This window comes from Grammomys surdaster, unplaced genomic scaffold (assembly GCF_004785775.1).
Source record: "Grammomys surdaster isolate TR1022 unplaced genomic scaffold, NIH_TR_1.0 362, whole genome shotgun sequence".
Taxonomy (NCBI): Eukaryota; Metazoa; Chordata; class Mammalia; order Rodentia; family Muridae; genus Grammomys; species Grammomys surdaster.
The window spans coordinates 581,761-607,579 of record NW_021604781.1 but is presented as its reverse complement, the minus strand read 5'-3'; the positions used below and the strand labels follow the sequence as shown (position 1 = coordinate 607,579).

General features: G+C 45.3%; 1 protein-coding gene across 1 annotated transcript in view; it reads left to right on the top strand.

The window, feature by feature from the left end:
• Nucleotides 1-25,819, top strand: part of Lnx2 (ligand of numb-protein X 2) — a 60,803-nt gene that overhangs the window by 16,582 nt on the left and 18,402 nt on the right. Inside the window, exons 2-3 of the mRNA XM_028779747.1 lie at nucleotides 16,933-17,400; nucleotides 25,072-25,313. Coding sequence (XP_028635580.1) covers nucleotides 16,991-17,400; nucleotides 25,072-25,313 — 652 coding nt within the window. The 5' untranslated portion in view covers nucleotides 16,933-16,990. The remainder of the gene's footprint in view (nucleotides 1-16,932; nucleotides 17,401-25,071; nucleotides 25,314-25,819) is intronic.

The window sequence follows — 25,819 nt, the reverse complement described above, 5'->3', positions numbered from 1 at the left end:
ATTTGTTTCCCAGAACCCACCTGGTAGCTCACAACCATCTGTAACTCCAGTTCCAGGGTGTCCCAACACCCTCTTCTGGCCTCTGCAGGCACCAGGCATTCACCAGGTATATAGACACACACATAGACAAACATCCATAAATGTAAAACAAAGAAGCACAATTTTCAAAGTTCCTAAGGAATTTTTAAAAGTTTTAACATTACAATCTCTCTTTTTGCTGTATATTTTTAAGGCTTTATTTATCTTACTTTACTCTTTATAACCATATTCTGTTATGCCTTAACAAAAATATTCAACTCAAAAGTAATCAAAATGTCTGTTGCTCACCTGTAGCTTACACAGTGGCTAAAGTTTAAGAGACTGACAACATCGGATGTTGGCTAAGAATATGAGCTTATCTTTAGAAATGTAAGTCTCTAGGGACAGGTCTTACAACTAACTGCTTAGGAGACTTAGCATATGCCCTGTGACTCAACCCTTCCACTTTGAAGTATTCACCCAAGAGAAAGGAAAATATAGGTCCATGGAATCTCTTGTTCATAATCATCAAAAATGGGAAACAGTCCAGTTGTGTATCTGTAAGGAGCGTATTGTCATGGGGAACTTGTAAGCAGCTGGAGGGAGCACTGATTAACACTGTCAGAAGTAGGTGGATCTCAGACATTTGCTGAGCAGGGAATGGTGGGTGTGTGGCTAATCCCAGCCCTCTTTGAGTTCAAGTTCAACCTGGTCTGTGTAGTGAGTTCCAGGCCAGTCAAGGCTGCATAATGAGACCCTGACCAAAAGAAAAAACTTAAACACCACACAAACAAAAGACTTTGCTGAATAAAAGAACTACCCAAAAGAATGAATATTCAGTGTTCATGATTAGACAGTACCTTAGAATGGCTACACTTACCTATGAAGAAAAGATATCAGAGACTTCTAGGTTGCTGGAGAAGGTTTGGAAGCTGTGGATTGACAGGGAGCTTAAATGATAGTAAAGCATGGTTGTGGGTGACTCCCCGGTCACCCCACATGGGAAACCTGGGGCAGCCTGTCTCAGAACTCCAATCAAGACACTAGACACTGACTCCCTAGCTGGCATCTGGGTAACCTGTGGCACCCTCTCTGAGGGTTCAGATCAAGATAGCCTGTTGTGTGTTGAAATTCCTCATGATAAGCTGTTTGGGAATCTTAATGGGTCCATATGCTCATGAAGGGTTTGTTATTTTCTGTGTTTTGTCTCTCTTTGCCTTGCTGATGTTTATCCTGAGCATGTGAACTTGTGCCTGTCTGAGAATTGTTGAGGATTTATCTCTCCTGCTAATTACATAAAATTATAACCTACCCAAGAAGGTGCGTTACGGAGCAGTGTCACTCCACTTTTCAGCATGTGCCTTTCCTTGAGCCGATCAGAGTTTTCATCATGAGGTCTTCAGCTATATCCTACATCATGTGGGTTCTCCTCAGGTTCCTGTGGTTCTCTTCTTTCTGCTGTGGCGTGGCTTTCTTTACTGACAGGGAAAAAGGAAGAGAACTATGGGAAATTTCCCAGTTTCAGGTACCATGGACATGGACTCAGGGATCAGATTGGCCAGGGTTTAAGTCACTTTCAGCCTGACCTTTAACCTCTCAGCCCCGTCTTCATCTATAACATGATGCTGCCTCTTCAGCGGGCTTGTTCATAAGAATGACTACATAAAGTGATGCTTGTGGAGTAGTTGGTAATAGTGAGGGAATACTAAAGTCATTGGAAGCGGGTTCTGGGTTGTTGGAGAAGGAAGAAAGATGGAATGTTTAAATGAAAGAGTGTGTGTGTGACTGTGATCCTGGAACAGCACCTGGGAAGTCTGTGTTCTTCTCTGAGGAAAAGGCCGGCATGGTCCGGTTTGGTGAAGCCTGGTATTTCGAGTGGTACTTGGGGATGAGAAAAGTAGAGCCTGCTTGGTGCCCATTGTTCAACACCTAACCTCCAGCCACAGCCTTCGATTTCAATTTTATAGCTTTCTTTCCTCTGTGCTTCTGGGAAAGTTAACATTGTGCCCTGTTTCGGAAGTAACCAAGGTCTAACCCACTAAAGTTTCACATGCTCCTTCCTACTGAGATAGGTTCAACTTGCCTTAAACTTAAGACATGTCCCAAACCAAACTGCAGAGTCAGGAAGCCATGATTCTGGGTATTAGCAGTATTGTAGAAGCGGAACAAAGGGCTCTGCACTCAGAAAACTACTGCAGCAGCAGCCACCCCCTGCAGTGTGACCACACATGCACCAACTCAGAGGAGGCGGGCTGTCGGAGTCAGCCACGCCTGTCCCATTGGCCACTTTTACTCAGTTCTGCCATATGAGGCTGAGGGAGAATCCTACACACACACACTCAACAGGCAGGCTGCCGTCTATTGCACTGCTCAAGGCTCCCTCACTTACTAACTCTACAGTACACCTCTGTTTCTGTGCCTGTGCTCTGCTCCTGGAAGGGGTTAGTCTGGTAGTCAGTCCTGAGTTTATTGAAAGAAGGAACTTTTCCCTATGATGCATAGTCTCTCTCTCTCTCTCTCTCTCTCTGTCTCTCTCTCTCTCTCTCTGTCTGTCTGTCTGTCTGTCTCTGTCTCTCTGTCTCTCTGTCTCTGTCTCTCTGTTCTGTCCAGGACAGTAGCAGAGCCATAGAGGATTATCCAGTGTTTAAACTGGAGCTAGTACCAATTGGAATGTGACATAAACAGAATAATGCGGTGCTGGAGAGATGGCTCAGCAGTTAAGAGCATGTGTTGCTCTTACAAAGGACCTGGGTTCATCCAGGCACCCATAGGTGGCTCACAACCATCCATAACCCCGGTTTCAGGGTGTCCAACAGGCACTCACATGATGCACATACATACATGCAGGCAAATCATTAATACACATAAGATACAAATTTAATAAATCTAGCCAGGTGGTGGTGGCACGCACACCTTTAGTCCCAGCACTTGGAAGGTAGAGGCAGGTGGATCTCTGTGAGTTCGAGGCCAGCCTGGTCTACAGTGTGAGTTCCAGAACAGCCAGGACTACACAGTGAAACCCTGTCTTAAACTAACAAAAAAAAACAAATCTATAAAAATTTAAAATAAATACTGGATTTCAGAATCCTAGCATGAAGAAAGTATTATGATAGTTCAGTATTCTTTTTACATGGTGATTACACAGTAATTGATATACTTTTGGATATATTAGATTAAAGTATCATTACATATTGTAGTGGATACCATCTGTTTCCCCTTAATGTGGCTACTGAAAAATTTAAATTGTATGTGCCTCACATTATCTTTCTGTTGTGTCACTGACTAATTAAAGTCTCTGTACCACACTAGTCTCTGTGAGGGCAGGAACTATTTGTTTAGCCAAAGTAACCCTATCTCTTAAGCTTGGTGCCTGGCCTACAGCATATAATCAACAAATATTTGTTGAATGAGCTGTGAATGTTCTGGTGCTTAATTTCTGTACCTGCCGTGTACTGTGCTAGTTAACCGATAGGAAGAAACAAGATAATGTGGTTTTAAGAACACATTCTATGCTATGTGTTCTTTACCCTGGTGTTTCCATGGAAACAGTACCCAAGAGATTGCCAGCATTTCTTTAGTAGTCTTCAGATGGTGTTTTCTCCCATTAACCAAATGCATGAAAGTTTAAATATTTGTATAGGTGTTGCTTGGGTTTGAAATCCAAATTATAGCACTTTAGTTTGAAAAAGTGTTACTCACTTTCCCCCTATATTTGTGGAAAAAATTTCTATTAAAATAATTTTCATTGTTTTAATTTTATTGGCTTATACTATATATAGTAATTGATTTTGTTATGATGTTTTGTGTGTATTTTTAACATATTTTGATAGTCTTCTTGCCCTTTCCCTTGTCCCCTCCTACCCATACTGATTGGTCCCCTTCCTAGTCCATTTTCCTTCTACTTGCACGTCTTCTGCTTGTTTGTGACAATGGGCTCCTGAAGGCTGCATCCATAAGTCCCCATGCAGGATTGCTTACAGGAACAGGGGCACCACACTGATATCTGAGGCCCTGAAACTGTCTTACTGTCTCCCATCAAGTACTAACTGCCCATATGTCCTCAAAGAGGAGGGTAGGGACTTGTGAGCCACCTTTCCCTCCATCCTGGATATCGAGAGACCCAACTGTGTGGGGCTTGTCAAGTAATCAGAACTGCTGTAGGTTCAAGAGGTTGGCACTCCTAGTGTGCCTGGATGCAGTGTTCCACATCATTCACCCCTTCCTCAGCCCTTACTGCTTTCTGCAGTGTCCCTGAGCCATTGAGGTTTTTTAGAACCAAGCTTTGTCCAGTCAGTGGGTTCACTCTCAGTCAGTGGGTTCACTGATCAGTTAGCCATCTCTGTAGTAACAGCCACCCTCTGTAGCTTCTCTGACCCAAACTGCAAGTACCACTGATCCGATTGATTCTTGGCTCTGCAGCGTCTCATCTTTTCCATCCACATGGCAGATGGATACTCTCCCAGCCCTGCTGCCACCTAGTTCTGAGGCTTTGGACAAAAACTGCGTACAAGAGGAGCCATTTGGCTTATGATAGAACCATCAGTTTTCATGGTCAGGGGATAGAGCAGTTTAGATTATAGGAGGCCCAGAGTGTGGCTGAGACTATTCATGTCATAACTGACCAGGAAGCTGAGAACACCCACCAATTAAATAGCTTTCTGGAGAGCAACAGACTTGCCAAAAACAAGTACTGGTTATTTCTATTTGATGACTTTATGGCTTCTATTTTTTTTAATCACTGTTTGTAAATGTACATTGCCAGTTGACCTTTATGTAATTGAATGTTTGTTAGAAACACAAATTCAGATTGCTTTGAGAGTGCTGGGAGAGGTCGAAGCAGTGGTCTGTAACCATTGCTGTGTAAGCCTGGGGCCACTCACCTGAAAAGACCAGAGAGTCTAGGTGCTGAGTGGTTAGCGTTTGGTGGCCATAGGTGATGGGTTTGTTTTAAATGAGGAAATAGTCTTGATTGAGGTCTGTATGTGTGAAGCCTAGGAAGAAAGCCCTGAGCCCAGTTAAAACCTTTCTTTGCAGACCCCTTTGTATCTGAAAAACTGTGTCTTGAGGCAAATACAAGTGAATCTTTTTAAGAAGATTTTGGAGAAATTGATCAAATATCAGAATTTTGAGCTCTTACCCAGCTTTATAGTCGTTCAGATTGATTTTGCTATCTGAATGCAGAAACACCTGTTAAATTTCGTGTTGTAAAAGGGGCTAGAGAGATAGCTCAACAGTTAGGAGCACTGTCTCCTCTTGCAGAGGACCCAGATTTATTTCCCAGCACCCACTTGGTGGCACACAGCCATTTGTAACTTCAGCGTAAAATGTTCCTTTCTGACCATCAATAGATACCAGGCATACTCATGGTACACAAAGAAAAATGCAGGCAAAGCATGCATATACATTTTAAAAGTGTATTATTTAAATAGATAATGTCAATTTCCTTCTAGCATTGTGGCCTTTGTATAGATAGGAGAATGTAGTTTCTTCTGAAAACTCGTCACCTAGATGCGAGCAGTATAAAAGAAATAATGTGGGTCTGGCATCCAGTTTTTATGTAAATATATACTTATATATGTATATGTTGTGGTACGTATGTGTGTATAAAACATACCATGTGCAGTCTCTGTGTATTGTCTGTATAACGTCAGCATGCATGCCTGTGTGTGTGTCTCGCAATCACTGAGGTCAGACTCCCTGATCTGAGTGCCATTTTCATCAGCGACGGCTTTGGGATCTTAGCAAACTACCTACTGTTTCTTACAGTTTCTTCATCTGAACAGTAAGGAAAAAGGCAACAGTGATCCCAACTTGGTGTCATCATGTGGGTTAAACCTGTAACCTCATCTCATTGCATTAGGCCTGTCACACAGTGAGTAGTCAGTAACTGTTACCTCCCCAAGTCCACTCCTTTGAGAGCTTCCCCAGGAGGGTAGGGACCTACTCCCCTGGTGGCCACACAGGTAGCGGTGGAGCTCTGTTCTCCCTGGTCAAGCTTCTTCATGTATCACACTTCCCATCATGCCTCTGCATGGGGTGTGATCTTCACTATTGCATAAGGCAAAGGTTGCTGTGGTGCATCCACACACCACACTCAAGGGGACGCCCCAGAGTTCCTGTACAGAAAGCTAAGCTAATGAGTGTCTGCGGTGTCACAGGGGGGCTAAGGGATTTTAAAGCCGTTGTCACTGGAATAGTTTTCACGGCCTGGTGGTCTCATTTTCCTTTGTTTCTTTTCCTCTGTGGACAGGTGTGCAGGGTTTTTCTGCTGCTTGCCTCCCCTCCCCTCTTTGTTTACACAGTAAAAAAAGGAAGCAGAAAGTCCTCAACACGACCTTGAAGAGATTGACACAGTTGGCTTTTACTTCTAACTGATCACTCTGTCGAAAATAAAGGGAAGGGTAAAGGTCGAAACCGAGAGAGGCTTCCTGAAGCAGTCCAAGCATGCGATGAGGCGTGCTGGACAGAGCTGCAACGAGAAATGACTCAGTCTCAAATATATGTTGAAGGCAACTTCAGCACAGTTTGCTGCTAAGGAGGATAGGATTTGCTGACGGCAGAAGAAGAGTCAAGGGTGACTCCAGGATTTTTGGCCTACACAACTGGAAAGGTAGAAATTGAGTGGCAGAGACAAACTTGAAAGAGAGCAGGTTTAAGGGGGTGCTCGGGTTTAGACATGGGAAGCTGGCATTCCTACACAACCTCTGAGATACGGTGGCCAGACAGCTCATCAACAAGTAGAGCTGACTGGAATTCAGGAGGCGGGTGTACAAACCTCGTGAATGAGCGTTAGAGAGGAAAAGTCCCGGACAGGAGAGTAGATAAGTAAGTTTTGCCCCATGTTGGCCTACTTCCCAGAGAGAAGTCCTTAGAGACGAAGAGAAAGCCGAGGAAGAGCGACTGGAGAGAAGTTAGGAGCATGTGACTCGGAGAGACCAAATGTAAGGGTTTCATGTAGAAGGACATAATCAGTTCTGTCAAATCTTGCAGACAAGGCCAGTCAAATAAGATTAGGACTGGGAATTAAGCAATGGATTTAACCACGTGGAATTCACTGGTGACCTTGACATAGAGTTTTGATGGTGAAAGCAACAACTCCTGGAATAAGTTCAAGAGAGACTCAGGAGAGGAGCTAGGGCAGAGGCAGTTCTGTGAGAAAATGCACCACATGGGGTAGGTAGGAGGAAATGAGAGTATGCGAGGTGACCACCTCCTTCGTCATCTCAGCATCTCCACAGCATCAAACTGTACTTCTCCCTTCATAAAGCTCTATTACGTATGTCTCGTATCTTCTTAGGGGCCTCCTAGCACAGCCCCTGTTTAATATCTCACCCCCCTGGCTAACTTTCTTCAGTTCTACTGGTCGTGTAAACAAAGTTCATGTCTCAGTAACTTTGAAAATGAAAGTATTCTTCCTTAAGGGTTACCCTCTCCACCTTCATTCCACCCCCAATAGTTCTGTTAGGCCTGCATGGAAGAGTCTCCACTCTACCCAGAGGGTTCCCCACCAGCCACTGCGTTGGTTAGCTTGGGGGTTGTGACTGTCATAATGTAGGCAGAAGTTGAACAGTCACATCTGCCCTTCCCACTCCCCTGCGTTTTCTCCTCAGCTCTGCTGACTTTCGTAGACTGTACTGTTTTGGTTCTTGAGTTACCTACTCCTCTTTCTGGAGGACTGTCCAATTACTTCCTGTGGACAAACTAACAACAAAACAGGCAAAACTGAAACCAACTAAACATAAAAACACCTAAAATAACCCGGCCAGAATAAAAAAATTTGTATTACACAAACTACCCTCTGGATCAGTGGTTCTCAACCTGTGGCTTGCAACTCCTCCGGGATATTTATATTACTATTCATAGCAGAAGCAAAATTACAGTTATGAAGCAGCAACAAAAATTTATGGTTGGGGGTCAGCACCACATGAGGAACTGGACTAAAGGCCCGCAGCCTTGAGAGAGTTGAGAGCCACTGCTCTAGGTAGGAAGCACAGTTTTGATTCCTGAGAGCAATCTATTTTTTTTCTGAAATGTTTCAATCCCTGTTACTTTTGTATTGCTGTCTATAAATTTTACCTTTGAAAAATATTTTCTGGGGGCTGGAAAGATAGCTCAAAGCACCAGCTGCCTTAGCAAAGGACCCAGGTTCATCCCAGCACTCCATGGCAGCTCAGAGCCGTGTGTAACTCCAGTTCTAGGGAATCCAATACTGTCTTCTGACCTGAGCCAACACAGCAGATACATGTAGTGCACAAAGACACATGTGGGCAAAACACCCACACACAAAAAATAATCCCAGGCAACTGTCTAGGTGCTTGGGTTTTTGTTGTTGTTGTTCGTTTTGTTTTTCTTTTTTTTGTTTTGTTTTGTTTTTCGAGACAGGGTTTCTCTGTATAGTCCTGGCTATCCTGGAACTCACTCTGTAGACCAGGCTGGCCTCGAACTCAGAAATCCACCTGCCTCTGCCTCCCAAGTGCTGGGATTAAAGGCGTGTGCCACCACCGCCCAGCTAGTTTTTGTTTTTCAAGTCAAAAGAATTTTAACCCAGTGCCTTCCTGACTATCCTGTTCAAAACTAGCTGCCCTTTAGGATTCTGTTTCCCTTTCTTTTGTGTGATCTATATGTCTTGAGTTTACAGCATTTGAAATACAAAGCTGAGGTACAAGTGGAAAGAACATATGCGTGTTTCGTCATGAGGCATTGAGAAAGTGACACACATGTGTGCTAGTGATAACAGCACCAATACTCCACCCAAACGTAAACAACACAAAAGCAGGAGCTTTTTGTCTTTTTAAACGTTTATCACTACTAAGCCAGAAGCCCCTGGAATGTCTGGGCTGGATTGTTGTGGGGAGGGGGCATTTGAGGCAGGTCTTACTTTTCCAGCTTCAACTGGCCTTGAACTTACAATACTTTCCCTGAGCCTTCCAATGCTGGCACTGCTGGTGTGCACCAACACGACAGACTTCATAAATCCTGAATAAGTGGGAAGAAGACCGTTTTTGAGGTGGGGGGGGGAGACGAAAGAGGGAGTGGAGACAAATATTTTGCTTTTGTTTGTGAAAGTTACCTAACAGAGCTGTCAAAAAAGTAAATTGGTGTAGTCATTTGTGAAATAATAACAAAGCCTGAAGGCTTGAATGGGTTCTGAAAATTGGGAAATTAATGTAATTGGGGTGCATCCAGCCTCTTTGTATTTCTGGTCTGACAGCAAACATTCTATTTCCAATCATGGAACATTAGTCATGTGTATTTTAGAAGGATGTTGTGTCTATGGATGCTGAACTGTGACAGAGTTTGAATCTCCCCCCCACATACACACAGTAGAGCTTCGACTTTTTACTCATCCGCAGGCCCTCTGCTGGCACATGCAAGGCACTCAGAGTAAGTACTAGGCCTGTAGGGCCCCTGACTTGAGCCCCTGGCCTGTTGTGGGGAATCATGGTGATGCCCTTGAAGTCGGGCCCAAAGCCCTTTGATCAGATGGTTCTCATCTACAGTAAGCTATAATGGGAACAAACTGAATAGCTTACATCTGTTCTTTTAGTTATCAGTGTCATTGAGTCATTTTGAAATATTATTATTTTTAAATGATAATTTTTCTTCAAGACAGAGTCTAACTATATACCTTTGACTGTCCTGGAACTCATTTTGTGGACTGGGCTGGCCTTGAACTCACAAGAGATCCACTAGCCTCCACCTCCCAAGTGCTGGAATTAAAGGCATGCACCACCACCGCACGGCTGAGAATATTATTTTTGTTTACATTGTGGTATCTTACTGTTGTGATGGACATACTGAAGTGTCCATTTGTGTACCCCACCATTCCTTAGTATGTTGCCCTTAGCTGTGAAAATAGGAATTTTCAGGTCAGATGTTTAGTGACAATAGAACAAGCACAAGAGAGAAAGGAAAGCTGCCATACTGACGGGACTTAGATTAGTTCTATGGCGACATGACAGTGGATAGCAGGAAAGAGAAATGTGTGCGCTTTTTTGGGCCAAAATGAAAGGAATGTGTGCTGAAAGCATGTTCCAGACTGGTGGGGTTTGGTCTGCGGGTGACTTAGTGCTCTAGTGTAAAGCAGCCCTTCTATAGGTGTCATGTGATGGGACTGGCAAGGCCTCGAGGCATGGAGCAAGGAATTCTGTGTGACCTTCCTGATCACCAGTTTGGCGGGACAGCCCACCACCCTCCTCCATCAGTGCTACCTTAGCCCTGAGATGCTTTATGGCAGTGAGACATTACTCCACAGTGCTCTCTTGTCACGATGCCATCTCTGCTTCACAGGGTCCGGCAGAGTTTGCAGGTGTTGAGTGGCACTTTGGATCAGTGACTAATGAGTGGCAGAGCTCACAACCTAGGGCCCTAACTCAAGTCAGCACTTTTTTGGTGACCTTTCCGACCTTGTGCAATTTTGAGTCAAAATTATAGGACGTAGAAGTTGAGACAAGCCTTAAGTAATTTGTCAGCTATCTGAAGATAATTTTTAAAGGATTTCTTCTAGGAGGTAAGCAGTTGAAAGCTTTCATCTGCTAAAAGAAAAAAGGCGGTTATTTGATTAAAATTTGAACTTTTACCTTTGAGTGTCTTATAAAGCAGCATTTAATACCTGTATATCACCTCAGCAGATAACAGCAATAAAACCAAGGCAGTGGATGCCACAGTTCCCTTCCCCCACCCCATTGTATATTATGGGATACTAGTGAGGCTGTGGCATTGTCTGAGATGTTAGGAATGCCACTGTTCAGCAGGGTGGCAAGGCAGGCCTGCCCTGGGAAGGAGCCATGTGCTGTGGGCTTCTCTGCAATAGCATTCTTTCCACAGAGACTTTGTGTGTGTGTGTGTGTGTGTGTGTGTGTGTGTGTGTGTGTGTGTGTGTGTGTGTTGTTTTTGCTTTTTAAAGACAGGATCTAATGTATAGAAGACTGGCCTCAAACTCGATATATAGCTGAGTTTGAACTTTGATAACACAGTTGAGGCTGGAATGATAGTTCAGTGATTAAGAGCACTTGCTACTTTTGGGGAGGACACAGATCCAGTCCCCCCCATCACACACATGGTGGCTAACAGCCAACCATAACTCCAGTTCAGAGGGGATCCAAAGCCTCTGGACACCAGGCATATGTGTGCTCTACATGTATACATTGCAGGCAAAAAACTCAGATACATAAAATAATAAATGCAATCCTTTTTTTAAAAAAAGAAAAAAAGAAAGAAAATGATAAGCACGTCTGAATTAAATTGCTGAGGAGAGGGCTGGTAAGAAGGCTCAGGGGCTCTTGAATGACAGTCTGATGACTTGAGTTCAGCTCATATCCAAAGTGGCAGGGAAAGGCCAATCTGGAACACTCCTGATCTCCATGTGTGTTTTGTGGAACAGTGCATAGGTGTGCTTCCACGTGTGCTTGTGCACAGACACAGTAATGATGGTGATAAATTGTTTAAATCACTGTGGGTATGTATGTATATATGACCTATAACTAGTTAAGCACAGCTACTGGTTAAAGACAGGAAGCCACGGCACCAGGGTACAATATCTGGGGCGTCACACAGTGGATGGTTGGTGAGTGTGGTAATGAAGGAGTGCATTGTGGGGTGACCTCGTGGCCCAGCTGGCTTTAGTTTCATAGTGTCTAGCATTTTGGTGGTGCAGCTTTACTAATTTTGTAGATTCTTAAATAGGGGTACATCTCATGACAAATACCAACTTAAAAGTAAATCTAAAGTGATTTTTCAGATACCTAAGGGGTTCCTCAAATATTACTGAGAGGGGCAGGAGATGAGTAGCTAGCTGACACACTGAAGTCGTTTGGGAACAGAAGTGAGAAAACCATAAATGCAGAACTGTTGAAACTTACTTTTGATGGTTCCCTAGCTCTTGGTATTATGTGTTAGGAAAGAAAAGTTGATTAAGAGTAGAATTTATGCGAAACTCCCATATAACATACTAAATAAGCCAAGGGTCCAGATGCTTCTTCAGGCAGAAAGAGGCCCTGGGTAGAACCATGTTCCAGGAAGGCCTCCCCATCACTGCTTGAGTTCATTATTGCTCTCTGATACCAGAGACAATCAGTTCATTATTTTGACACAGTTTTAGAGCTGCACTTCCAATTGCCTGTTACTCTGGGCAAGGGGTGGAAGTTCCATGGCAGAGTAGAAATGCTCCCTCTGTGGTGAAGGAGGGACCAGGGCACCACCAGGCCTTATTGTAAAGGACCTGCCTGCCATCTTCCAGTAGCGGCCATGCTGAAGGCCAGAGCTTTAGTACATGGACCTATCGGGACATTTAAGATCTGACCTGTAGCAGGCAGGGCTCATCCCAACATTTTGCTCTGTTCAGTTTTTGTTCTTTTCAAAAGAGACAGGCCCTTCTGACAGTCAGTGGATTGTCTATTTCTTTTTATCACTGAGCAGTATTCCATGGTACAGCTGTATCACAGTTTGGTGGCTGGTTAACTGTTGCAGGGTCTGCAGGTCGTCCCTTCAGCTTTCTTTCCAAGTGAAGCCATTTCAGCATTTTTGGGCAGATTTTTGTGGGAAGCGAGGTTTTTTGGCTTCTCTGCGATGACGCACAGGCCTGTATGATGCACAGAGCTGTAGACACTGTGCCCTATGGTAGTTGGGAAGTTTCTGTCTTTGTTTTTGCTTGGTTTTTTTTTTTCATACACTGCTGAGCTTCCAGAGTGGGTGAAGGGATTTTGAGTCAAACAGTTTCACAACCAGTGCTTCCTGAAAGGCAGCTGTCAAAGCTGACAGCCGTGTGAACTGTAAGGGAGCTGGATGTGGCATCATGGGGAATCTTTTTCTTAGCCTTTGAGATAAAGGAGCAGCGTTTGCTCTTTGTAAATTTCAGGGTCAGCTCTGGTGTTCTTGCTCTGTGGAGACAGTTTCCTCCTGTGTGCTTACACATAGTCACACACTTCAAGCTCTAGTAAGATTTCTATTAGCGCATCGTATGTGCCAAAAAGTGGAAATGGAGCTCACTGCTGTTGTTTAGCAAAACTGATTCGGCATCAGGCTCCTTCCAAATGGTTATGTTTACAGCCATAGACAACGGCTGCTCCCACCCTTAATCGGAGAAGCCTCACTCGGCAGCGAGGGCCAGTGACTGCAGAGGAACATGGCTGCTCAAGATGCTGAGAATTAAGTTATGGTTGAGTGGCAGTCCCAAACAGGGCATTTATACCACTTGCTCTTAAAGGGACATTACAGAAGAGTGGGGAGGAGGGCTGTGAAACACTGTCTTCTGCGAGACACAACCAGGGCAGCCGTGATTTCCCGGAACTGTGACTTCCTGCAGTGGGCTTGCACAAGACCGAGCCTGTCAGCAGTCGGTCATACTGCCTGTTGGCTACTGAGAGATTCTGGGGGAAGCACAGCGGGTGTCTTTGTGTGTCCACTGATCAACCCCCCGGGCTCTAGTGGACAGATCCAAACACAGGTGACCCCAGATAAGCCCAGTGGGTCATAAAACGAAGCAAGAGGACATGAATGTGGGAAAGGGACTAGTAGAGAGGCGTGGGGACAAGAGGTGAGAAGGGGATGAAAGGAGTGGGAGAGGGTAACCAAGATGCCCGAGACTCTCAACAGACTTAAAAATTACAAGCCATGGAGAAATTATAAAAAAGGAACATCCTTTCCCCTCCTGGAAGAGACAAAATAAGATACATAAGCAAATGCACCATATAGAAATAGTTAAAATGAGGGTGTGGAAAGAGCTTGCAAGAGCTGATGGGGAAGGAGTCACCCCGAGACTTGGCAGGGTTCCAGAGAGAGGACTCCACAGAGGACAGTGTGCTGAGGAGGAGAGGGGAGGATCTGCTCAGATGGCGGCCTTGGGGAGTCAAAGGGACTACAGATGTTTCCCACTTGGCATAATTGGTAGCACGAGGCGTTGCCAGCGCTTATGTACATGCACCGTGTGTGCTTGCAGAGGCAGGAAGAGGGAGCCTGAGCCATTGGGTTCCAGATGGTTGGGAGGCACCATGTGGGTGGTGGGGACAGGGCAGTGGGGTCCTCTGCAAGAGCAGAAAGTCCCCATCTCTGCAGCCCAAGCTTGTTGTTGGACCTACTCACTTTTGTGGGGATTAGTGAGGTCTTGTGAGGTTGCTCAGTTCTTGCCAGGGATATCTTCAGTGACCTGAACACTTCTGTTAGGCGCTTCCCCAACGCCATCATGCTGGGACCAAGCTCCCAATGCTAAGGCCTTTAGGGGACACCTAGACACATGGCTTAGCCCTGAGAAGTGCTTAAAGCTCATAGTGAATTCTGGCAGAAAGAGGAAGGAAAGACCCTGTTAGGCTGGCTGACAGAGGAGCAACGGGGATTGGAAAGTGGGGCCAGGCCTGCCTTCCCTTCCACAGAACTCACCTCATGAAATCCTTCTCTTGCTGAAATCACTTAGTTCACCATTCACTGTTCAAAAGTGAAGAAGAACTTGGATTTTCTTCTCTTATTAATTGTAAGTTGTTAGCAGTAAGCAGATGGCAGGCTGGTTCTGCAGTTTTATCGTATTAATAGCTAATGCTTTTGAACATGTTATGATGCTCACTGATCGTCCTATGGGCCCACTGTCAGCAGCTGACAGACACAGAAGGTCTCCAGACTGGTCAGTGGCCAGCAAGGACTTGACCCCCAGGCCCACTGTGGGTCTGTGCTTCTAATTAGTGTTGCAAGTTCAAATGAGCATTTATTTCATGGCAGCAAAGACATGTTTTGTGGGCGGAGATAATGTAGTTGTTATTATGTTAATTTTCCTTATGAAAAGATTTTGTGATAAAATGAAAATAAAGAACTAAAGATAGTTAGAGACTTGGGGAACAGCTGAAACAATAGTCTTAAGATAAGTGTTGTCTTAGTCATTATGTGGGAGGCTAGCAGTACCATATATTTTCTTGAGGAGAAGAAAAATTAGAATAAACGCTGCCATATCAGAGAGCAAAGGCTGTGAAAGTCTTCTTACAAACAAGCTGGGAAACAAGAGGCTGCAGGGATTCTGGGTTATCACTGCTGCTTTCCTTTACCTCGCGCATCCTACACTGACAGAAAAGCTGCCCTGTTCAAAGGCTGGAGACCAGGATCCACGAGCCACCACAGGAAGTGGTGTCAGTACTAAGGGGTGTCAGTACTCAGGGGAGGCATGGTTGTCAGTTTATCTGAGGTTGAGTCAAGCCCTGTCCTGCCTGAATCCTGCTCCCAATCATGGCCATTCTTGTTAAATCTCTTAGAACTGATACTGGTTTTTACTTGCTGATGTAGGTGCATTTGAGATAGGTCTTCCTCTGAAGTCTAGGCCAGCCTTGAACTTGCCTCAGTCTCCCAAGTGGTAGGATTATGAGTGTGCACCACTTTGACCAATTTTTATGTTGCTTTTAAAATGAATACTCTATATTAAATATCAGTCATGGGGCAAGCAAGATGGTTCAGCAGGTGAAGGTGTCTGCTTCCAAGCTTGTCTCCAGATTCCACATGCTTTAAAGAAAGCTGACTCCCACAAGTTCTCTGATCTCTACATGTGCCTGTTTGTGTGATTTGTATGTACACACATACACACAGACACATGCTTATGCACACACTAAATAAATAGCAAATGCTGGCATGTGCTGTGGAGAAACCATGCCACAGAGAAGTCCACGTGGCACTGCCCTTTCTGGTCTTGGGAAGGCACTCTCAGTTTTAGATTTCTCAAGTGTGTTTCATACCTGAGATGTTTGGCCTGTTTGCCGTGTCCACCACTCTGCCCTTGTGGCTGTGTGGTGTGAGTCTCACCTGAGATGCCCTTATCCCACACCCCACATCCCTGCTCTGCCTGATGCTTCCTGTCATAACTCAGCAGTACAGTTTTTAATGGTTTTTGTTTTTTGTTGCTCTTTTCCCCCTTTAAAAAAAAAAAACTCAAAAAACCCACCACAATCAAATTCCAGTTTCTCACTCTCTCCTGCTTTCTTATCCTTTCTGGCCCTTGACTTCACGTCTTAGAGTGCTCATCACATGCAGTTTTTATGATGGGCCCTATAATTGTCTGCTCTGCCTCTCCTGCAAACATTGGAGGCTCTGCCAATATCTACAGAAGGGAGACAGAGAGCTCTTGCCTCTGGAGTTAAGTTCTTAACCCCTAGTGTCTTAGCAGCAAGGGCAGAAGGCCTTCAGAAGACGAGCAGGTGGGGGGTGTTGAGTCACGTTAGTGGAGATGTGTATGCAGAGCTAGCTGCTCTAAGTAATAAGACCAAGTGGAAGTGGGGCTGACGGACAGAACTAATTTATAACCTCTTTCATGTGTTTAATTGAAATGTAACATTTTTTTTTTCCTTTGGCATAAAAAGTGTTTCCCGGGTTTGCAGAGATGTTATTTTGATGTGCAGTGGGATGTGTCTTTCCCTTTATTTTGTATAGGGAGAGTATTCAAATCATACATGTTTTGAATTGTATTTTCCCCATAATGTAGAACAAAGTTTTCTTCTTTTAATTAACAAACAGAATTATCCTTGACTAAGATTTAAGAGACACTGCCTTTATTGAGGGCTCAGCTCAAGCAGAATGAGGAGCTGTGAGCCGCTAACAAACGCCACACTGTTGGTGCCCTGGGGATTGATTAGCCTTGAGAGTCCCGGGGGACATCGATGTGCAGGGGGCCACTAGTCAGTGGAGCAAGGCAACATAATTGATTAATTAGCCTTGAGAGTCCCGGGGGACAGTGAGGTACTAGGGTGCACCAGTCAGTAGAGCAAGTCGGCTGCTCACATTGGTGCTGCTGTTGCTCTGGGTGATACACGCGCCTTTGCTGTGGCTTGTAAGTCCTTTGTCCAGAGCTTGGCAGAGAGAACCTTTCTCACTCACCTGGAAAATTAATTTCCTTTATTATTTTTATTTCTAGTTTGTTTCTAATACACTTTTGTTTGCACTTGGCTTTAGGCAAACACACACCCCGCCAATGTTGGCCCCATGAGCCTCTGGGAAGTGCCGATTCACAATGGGAACAACCAGTGATGAGATGGTGCCCGTGGAGCAGGCCTCCTCGGCCTCCTCCCTAGATCCCCTGTGCTTCGAGTGTGGCCAGCAGCACTGGGCGAGAGAAAACCATTTGTACAACTACCAGGGGGAGGTGGATGATGACCTGGTCTGCCACATTTGCCTCCAGCCCCTGCTCCAGCCGCTCGACACACCCTGTGGACACACGTTCTGCCACAAGTGCCTCAGAAACTTCCTGCAGGAGAAGGATTTCTGTCCACTGGACCGCAAGAGGCTTCATTTCAAGTTGTGTAAGAAATCTAGCATCCTGGTCCATAAGCTTCTGGACAAATTACTGGTCCTGTGTCCATTTTCCCCCATGTGCCAAGATGTAATGCAGCGCTGTGACCTAGAGGCACATCTTAAAAACAGGTAAGCACAAGGGCGGCAGAGGCACTAAGGACGTGTATCATATGACCAGCAGCCAGACACGGGGCCAGGAATGGTGCCTTGTGCCTTATAATCCCAGCACAGATATGCTAAGGCAGGGGATGAGCACCAGTAAATACATGAACCAACCAAATAAGAGGTGCAGTAAATAAGTTGCATTGGTTCATATTTAATAATATACCTCAAAAGCATGAATATGGAAGCCACAATAAGCAAATACCACTTAGTAATATTTTCCTCACCATACCATGCAATTTAAACTCAAATGGGTGACATTAGAGTCCTTTGGCAAGTGGGGTTGGCATCAAAGGAAAGAACAAAGAAAGGAACTAAATGCAAATAAATTCTTTTGTCTAGTACATTTTCATAAGGAAGAGCTGTACATGACGATCTTACTCCAGCATGATGCATGGTTGGTACACTGGAGTCCGTCCAATTACCTAGGGTAGTGAAAGCCACTCAGGGCTGCGCTGGCCTTTGGCAGGCAGACCCCTGTGAGTTCTAGGCCACCCTGGTCTTCATAGTGAAAACTTGTTTCAAACAAAACAGACAACAAAAAGGGAGGTAAAGGGTAAATACACCCCGAACTCAGAGTCAGCGAAGACAGCAGTTCTGTCAGTGGGGAAGGCTGGAAATGAGTTGACTGGTTTAAGTTGCTGAGCTCTTGAAGATTCTGTGTTGAGAGCCTTGGCTGAGTAAGAACTAGGAATTAGAGGCAGAAATGTTTAAGGGTGATTTTTGTTCTAATAAACATTCGTTCAAAATGTTAAGTAATCTATTTGTATGACTAGCTGCTGAGTCTTACAATTTGATTTTAGTAAGACTTGGCCTTTGAAATAAATCATATAAAGCTGAGCTGGCCCCAGGGCTCATTGAATAAAGTCACTTTCCACTGAGTCAGACAACCTGAGTTCGATCCCTAGAACCCACAGGATGGATGGAGAGTACGAACTCCTGCAGCTTGTCTTCGGACCTCCTCCTCGTAGACACCCACGCAGGTACACTCACTCACACACGAGGAAGTAAAGAACCCATATCTTTAGACTCCAATCAAGTGACAGAAATTCATGTATTTGTTTCCACGCATCAGTTGAAACAACTTGTGTGGTCGTGTTGACTCTGGCCAACAGCACATTGCACATCATGCTGCATTCAGACACAGCATAGGTCTAATGTATAAAATCCTAGGCAGAGGCCGAAGACACGACCAGAGGCCGAAGACAAAACCAGAGGCTTGAATGTGCCAATCTTAGTCAAGCCTAATTGTGTGTGAATACTAGTTTAGCCCGCCCCTCCCTCCCTCCCTCCCTCCCTCCCTCCCTTCCTTCCTTCCTTCCTTCCTGTCTTTTTTTCTCTGTAATGCATCTTTTATTTTCTTTTTAAATTAGTACACAAAGTACTATCATGAGATCTTCATACTAGGCTTCTTATGTGTCTCACAACTATTATTAAGGTAGGATTCTTTGGTGTCATACAAACATGTATGACCAAACAATTGTGCTGGGTACTTGCCAAACAACATTGTATGTACAGCACTTCCCCTTCCAGTCTCTCCAGCCCAGCTCCACACCTAACATTCAAAACGAGAGATAATGCAACTGCTTCTTCGGGGAGTAAGCAAATGGTGCACTTGTGCGCTGGTTTACAGCAAGACCCAGATCTGCTTTCTTTGCTCCAGATAAGCTAAGAAGTTCTCAGCCTAGATAATCTCAAGCAGCCTGTGTCTTAAGTCTGCCGACTCCTCTCTGTGCTATGGAGCTCAGCGAGTTTGCTCTCGTTCACCGTGCTCCTCAGTACTGGGGCTCCCTGCGACAGTGTGTGCTTCTTTACTGTTTCCAGTGAGCTCTACTCTCCTGTTTGCCTTTAGTCATGCAGAAGTGGTTTTCCATAGTCCTTGAGTTTTTACAAATTTGCCATTGTCTGATTGTCGAGTATCGGGCTTCCTTTGGTCAGTTTCTGTTGCTCCTGCTTGTCCTGTGCCTGGATCTCACCTTCTCTGCCCCTTTCTTTCATGTCCAGCACTGGGTAGTTTATGTGGTGCAGCACATCACTGAGCGTCAGTCTTTTTGAGGGAGGTTTTTATTATATGCCCCAGACAGGCATGGAACCCCCAGTCCTGCCTCAACTCAATTCCAAATACTGGAATTACAGGCATGGGCCACCATGCCTAGCTTTATTTTATGTTTATAAGTACTGTGAGTTAAACCTAGAGCCTGATCTGCTATGCAAGCACTCTCCCAGTCTGGCTTGTTTTGGTTTGGTTTTAATTTTGAGAACAAGAGTAATTTTTTGCCCATGTCTGTCTCTTTGTCCGCTGCTGTGAAGGCCAGGCTAGCTGCCCTTGCACACTTCTGGTGAACCCCGTCCCCAGTTGCTAAGATTACTGGTACTTCATCAGCACTAGGCTTTTACACAGGTTCTGGGGTCCAAGCTCAGGTTCGCAGGACTTGAGCCAGCTCCCCCACCTACCTGCCACCTTTTTAAATCAATTATTTCTAGACTGCTGTGACCTTTTGCTGGTTTCCAGAATTCAGAAGTAGTTGGTTCTGATGATTTCTCCAGTCTCCTCCAGCTTTTATGGAGGGAAGACTTCAGGTAGCCTTGTTAGGTCCTTTTGCTCTCTGTCAAATTGATTTCTGTTTGTGTTGTATGTCTTTATCATTTTCCGTGATCCTAAGCCACTCACTGCTTCAGTCTCCTAGCATGGGGCTTAGCAAGCATCCCTTTGCCGTCTCCCCACCACTAATACTGCTGATAATGCGTAGTGCCTTCTGCTGTGCCATGTCTCCTAATGCTCCCGTGCACCTAGTAGCAGGGAATGGTGCCCCCATAGCATAAAACACGTTACTTTACATGTGATTTCCTTCAGCGAGCTGAGATCACATAGCCAGCAGGAAAGGAAAGCTTCTGTTTTGGCTCTTTGCTGCTACCCGAGCCCTTTGGTTTCTTTTTAATCAGGTGTTGGTGTGGACCTGTGCAGCTCCAGCCTGTGGTTGACTGTGTTGTCCTGACCACTGCTGCCTCAGAGCTCCACTTGGACCAGTGTGGTCTCAGCCATGCACGCACTCCTAGTCTGTTGGCTTTACTTACTGCTTTAAATGCTCTGTGCTAGTTTCTCATGTGCACTAGGTTGTCCCTGGAGTGCAAGCTGGAGTCTGTGTTATTGTTGAATGCTCCATTTCCAAAGATACGTAAGGGTTTTGCTGTGTTACCTGAGCCAGATTTAGACTCCCAAAGTCAAATGATCCTCTTGCCTCGGCTTCTGAATAGCTGGGTTGTATGTGGTTCTCTTGGGATGACCCTCTCCCACACCTGGCTCTGTTGGGATGACCCTCTCCCACACCTGGATCTTGGAGGTTTGGGGTCCTTTTATTTTGGTCTGTGTACACGTGCATGTAAAGCCAGAGGACAGCCTTGTGTGGTATGGTGTTGCTGAGGTACTGCCCACCTGTTCTTTATTTTGTTTGCTTGTTTTTGAGGCAGGGTTTCTCATTGGCCAGCAAGCATCAGGGGTCTGCCTGGCTGCCTGGCTCAGTAATCTCAGCACTGGGATTATAAACATGCTTTGTTTTAATATGGGCTCTGGGATTTAACTCAGATCTTCCTGCTTGTAAGGCAAGCACTTTCTGAAGCTGTCTCCTCCCAGCATTGGTTTGTTTGTTTGGAGACAGGGTCTCCAAAGAACATGGATGGCCCTGACTGGTCTGGAATTCCCTTTGTAAGCCAGACTGGATCCAGACTCAAGAGATTCACTTGCCTCTTTCTAAAGGTGTCTAAAGGTGTCACCATACCCAGCTTGGTTTTGTTGTTGCATGATTGCATGAGAGAGAGAGAGAGAGAGAGAGAGAGAGAGAGAGAGAGAGAGAGAGAGAGAGAGAGAGAGAGAGAGAGAGAGAGAGAGTGTGTGTGTGTGTGTTAAGAAGGCCCCTCATAGCCATGCTGGCCTTGAGTTCTGTACAGCTAGGTTGGCTTTGAACTGATCCTCCTGCCTGTGCCTCTTAAATGCTGGGATTATGGGCACATGCCACCACACCCATCTCAGCCTTTTGTTTTTAATGGTCACTTAGGTCTGGTTAGCCCTGATATTCCATAGTGATGTTTTGAATTCATAGTGGTAGAACAAATTCAATTTGTTTTTTTTTTTAGGACTTAAAAAGAATTCCACACAAATAAACTTAGTATTGCTGTTGAGGAAAATGCTAAAAGCCTTTGAAATCTGATCCGAGTGTGTTTGGACTATACCCCTTCAATTCAATTGCTTTGTGATGTTGGCTTAGCTCGGTTTCAAGTGTCCCGTGTGTATTAATACAACAGTCGTGAGGATGCGGGAGCTTTGTGCACATCAAAGTTGTTAAACGGGAACTAGCAGGGTGCAGCCTCCTGTGCTTCAGTTCTGTGTGTACCCAGCAAGGGACATGGCTCTGAGTAGCCTGTGCTTGTGTTTTTCTCTGTTCGAGCCCACTCTGAATTACTTCATCCTTGGCCTTTTAACAGCTTTGCTTTTTGCATTTCACATGTGAAATTCACCTCTTTAAAGTGTATGTCAGTGCTTCTTTGTATGTTCCCAGTGCTGTGTATCATCTAGATTCTAGAAAGGAGTATGAAACCCATTAGCAGCCCCTCCTCATTCTCACACACCCAGGTTTGAGTCAAGCTCCCCTACCTGAGTTTTCCCCGTAGACTCTGTAATTTCCAGTATTTGCTTTTTTGCTGGTTGACTTTTCATCAGCTTGACACAAGCTAAGGTTCTATGGTGAGAGAGCCTCAACTGAGGAGCCACCTCCATCAGGTTGCCCTGCAGGCAAGTCTCTGGGGGCATTTTCTTGATCAGCAGTTGATGTGAGTATTTCCACCCCTGGGTGGGTGAGTCCTGGATTGTATAAAGGGCAGGCTGAGCAGGCCGTGAAGAGTCTTCCATGGTCTCTGCTTCAGTTCCTGCGACCAGTTTCCTGCCTCAAGCACTTGTCCTGACTTCTCTTAGTGATGGACTGTAAGCTATAAAATGAGATGAACCCTCTCCTCCCCAGGCTACTTTTGGTTGAGGTGTTTATCACAGCAGAGAGAGCACACTAGGACAGAAATATTGACAGAAATGCTAGTGCTCTGGCCTGGGCCTCGACCTCCATTTCTCTGTGAACCCCCTGCCTTAACCCTGTCCTCTGAGTGCTTGGAGCATAGGCGTGCACACTAGGTACCGCTCAACTCAGACTGACACTTTTTGGTCCTTGTGTCTTGCAAGATTGTGTCCCTGAAATTGAACTAGGACCTTAGCCATGCTAGGCAAAAGCCCTGCCTCAGGCCACACCTACAGCCCTGGGTCTTACCATTGTAGCAGTTGGTTCTCTTGGCTGTTTCTTTGTGGGCCCTCTGCTCTGCCTTGATTAGTTTGCTGTCTTCCACTCATATGCACGGTGGCCCTGCCATGATCTACTGAGCTATGGTCTATCCTGTTGAAGTGCGGGTGTTCCCAAAGGTTCTATCTATAGACTTCCTCCCCTGAAGCCATGTTCCCCGTGGTTTTCCGTGATGCCATTTTAGTCTTTTCCTGTTTTATGGGTGGTTTCCTGTTGTTAAGGATTTGCTTGTCCCATCGGGAATGTGAGCATGCTTCCTTTTTCCTTTCTAGCAAGCTTAGATTTTTCCATTTTAAATTCATTTGGTTTATGTATTCAGTAGCAATAGGACAGGTGTTGTATACCTTGTAGGGCTGTTAGTTCAGCTAATCCTCCTGACCTTATCCACACACGAGCCTGTACATGAGAGAGCGTGCAGCAGTCGTCTTTCTGCATCAGCTTATTGTGCAGCGTGATGTCGGCTCCATCCGTTCTCCTGCACGTGTCATGGTTTTCAGTTTTCATGGCTGAAGAACATTTCATTATGTGTGCATGCAATCTTCTTTATTCGTCGTTACTGGATGTCTGGGTGGTTCTCTTTCAGAGCTACTGTGAATAATACAGCAATAAGCAGGGATGTGCAAGTGTCCCTGGTGCGTTGATGTCATGTATGCCAGAGGTGTGTACCAAGAGTGGCATAGCTGGATTCTGATTTTCACTTGCTGTTTCTGTGGGCTTGTTTCAATTTTGGAGGAGTCTCGACACTGACCCCCCACTGAGGCTGCACATTTATATTCTCGGAAGCAGCAAATCATAGGCCCCTCTTTCTCCACACTCTTACAGTGCTTGTTGCCACTTGTGTGTTTTCTTGGTGGAGGCCATTTCTGCTGGGGTGAGAAGATGTCTCAGGACGCTCAACAGTTTTTTGAGTAATAATGCCTACCTGTGTTCATTCTATGTGAACTGTCTGTTCTTTTCATCAGCCCATGTATTCATCAGTGATTTGAGAGCTTGCTAAATATGACCCCCTTGGCTGATGTGTTCTTGATGACAAGCTTTCCCCGTTCTGTAGACTCCTCACTCCATCCCCTGGAGGGGGGTCATGTGTGAGCCCTTCATCGGCTGCTGGGTTTATGGAACTCAGCTCTGACCCCAGCTTCAGTCACACCGCTCTCTTGGCTCCACTTGTTTCCCTCACAGGGAGCTTTCAAATGTGTCTCTGGTTAATCCACCTATAGGCCTTGTGCTCCTTGATCTCTCTTTCAAAAATATTTGCCAGACATCCTCGAGAACAGTTCCTGGAGTTTTACACAGCAGTGCAAGATGGAAACTCAGCTGTGCCCCTCCATTGCAGCGTATAGGAGACAGTAAATGAGAGAAGAAGGAAGGGGGAGGCACTTCCCTGTTCACCCTTCTCAGGACTCGAAAGCATAGTTTTATACCTATATATACATGCTTGGTTTCTGTGGGGAAATGTGCTGCTTTATGGCCCAGGCTAGTTTTCAGTTTTAACTGAATCTGTCCTATACTTTGTGATGATGAAAATTTTGGAATTTTTAAATACTGTCGTTGAATGCAAGTCTTTGACTCTCAGTGTGTGATCTGCCATGGCTCTGGCCTTTCACCGACTCTGTTCGTGTTTTCCACCCTTCATACTGCATGTTACTGGTCACCGCATCCAGCCAGTGTATAGGTAAGAGGAGTGTTGGTATACCCTGGCCTCCTTCTGGAAGACCAGCAAGAGGAGCTTTTGTCTAAACGTGTCATTGATTTTGAGTATAAATGAAATTTATACTTGAAATTCAAATTTAACAAACTAAGGAAATACATTTTGTTTTGTGTGTTTTAGCATAGGGCAGATTGGCTTAGCCGTGTGTGAGTTGTAAAGCTTCCTGTATGTATTTGCCCACAAGTGTGGCAAGACACAGTGGCACATTCACATGAAGAAGCCTGCAGATTGCCACCCCTGGCTGAGACACCTGGCCGGGGAAAAGCACTGTTTGGTCCAGATTTCACACCCATTCTTTCAGTATAGCAGACAGGACTCTTGGGATACTTCCAGGAACTAGTGTCTACCTGAGTATTGGCTTTTGGCTGTCATTGTCTTCATGTCTTTCCTCCAGGTAGAGTAGTGAGAACTTAGTTTGTACAGAGATTAGGATCAGAACTGTGTGCTGAATTGTGGGTACTTTAGGCTCCCTTGTGCATAAGCAGTTGCTGTGTATTTGTTCCGGTATACACTGTTAATTAACCCCACCCACCCTCTCCTCCATACCCAACTTTTCCATCTCTTCTGAAAAGCACCTGCCACTCTTCCTAGGTGTCCTGGAGCCTCTCACCGGAGAATCGATCTAGAGAGAAGGAAAACTAGTCAAACTCAAACACAGATTGAGAGTGAAAGTGGATCCACTGTAATAGATCATTCAGGCACCTCGCCCACAGAAACGGAGTGTTTGGGCACCGTGCCTGGAGAGAGAAACTCAACACCGGCACCTCTTCCTGTGTGGACCGAGGAGCCTGGCCTGGACAACCCTGCCTTCGAGGAGAGTGCTGCAGCTGACTGTACGTGTGGCACACCTCTCCCTGATGTATCTGGTCCCCTTGCCTTTCCTCCTCTGCCCTTCCAGCATGCACTTGTGTCCTGTCGAGACAGTTGCACTGGAGTATGGTTTGTGTGACACATCATTCTTCCTCTGCACCCAGCAGCTCTCGCTGGCTGCAGTCCAGAAATAAAGCGAGAGTCTTACCTAGAGGAAGGTGGTCTTCCATCCTTCCCCACTGGAACTCGCTACTCTCATGTGTGTGATCAGAACTGTGTTTACATCAGCAGCAAAACCACAAACGTAACACAAACAACTCAAAAAGTCACTACACGAAACACTATGTTAATTAAGTAAATGTGTGTAGCATTAAGAATTAAACGAAACCAGGTTAAAGCCCCTGAGCCTTGAAAGATGAAGGCTCAGGTGGTTGGCTACTGTGTATCTGGGAATATATCACGGGACCTCACACCCCAGCTACCTGCACACCCACCAGGAAGCACACAGAGCCTGGGCTGCTGGTACTTC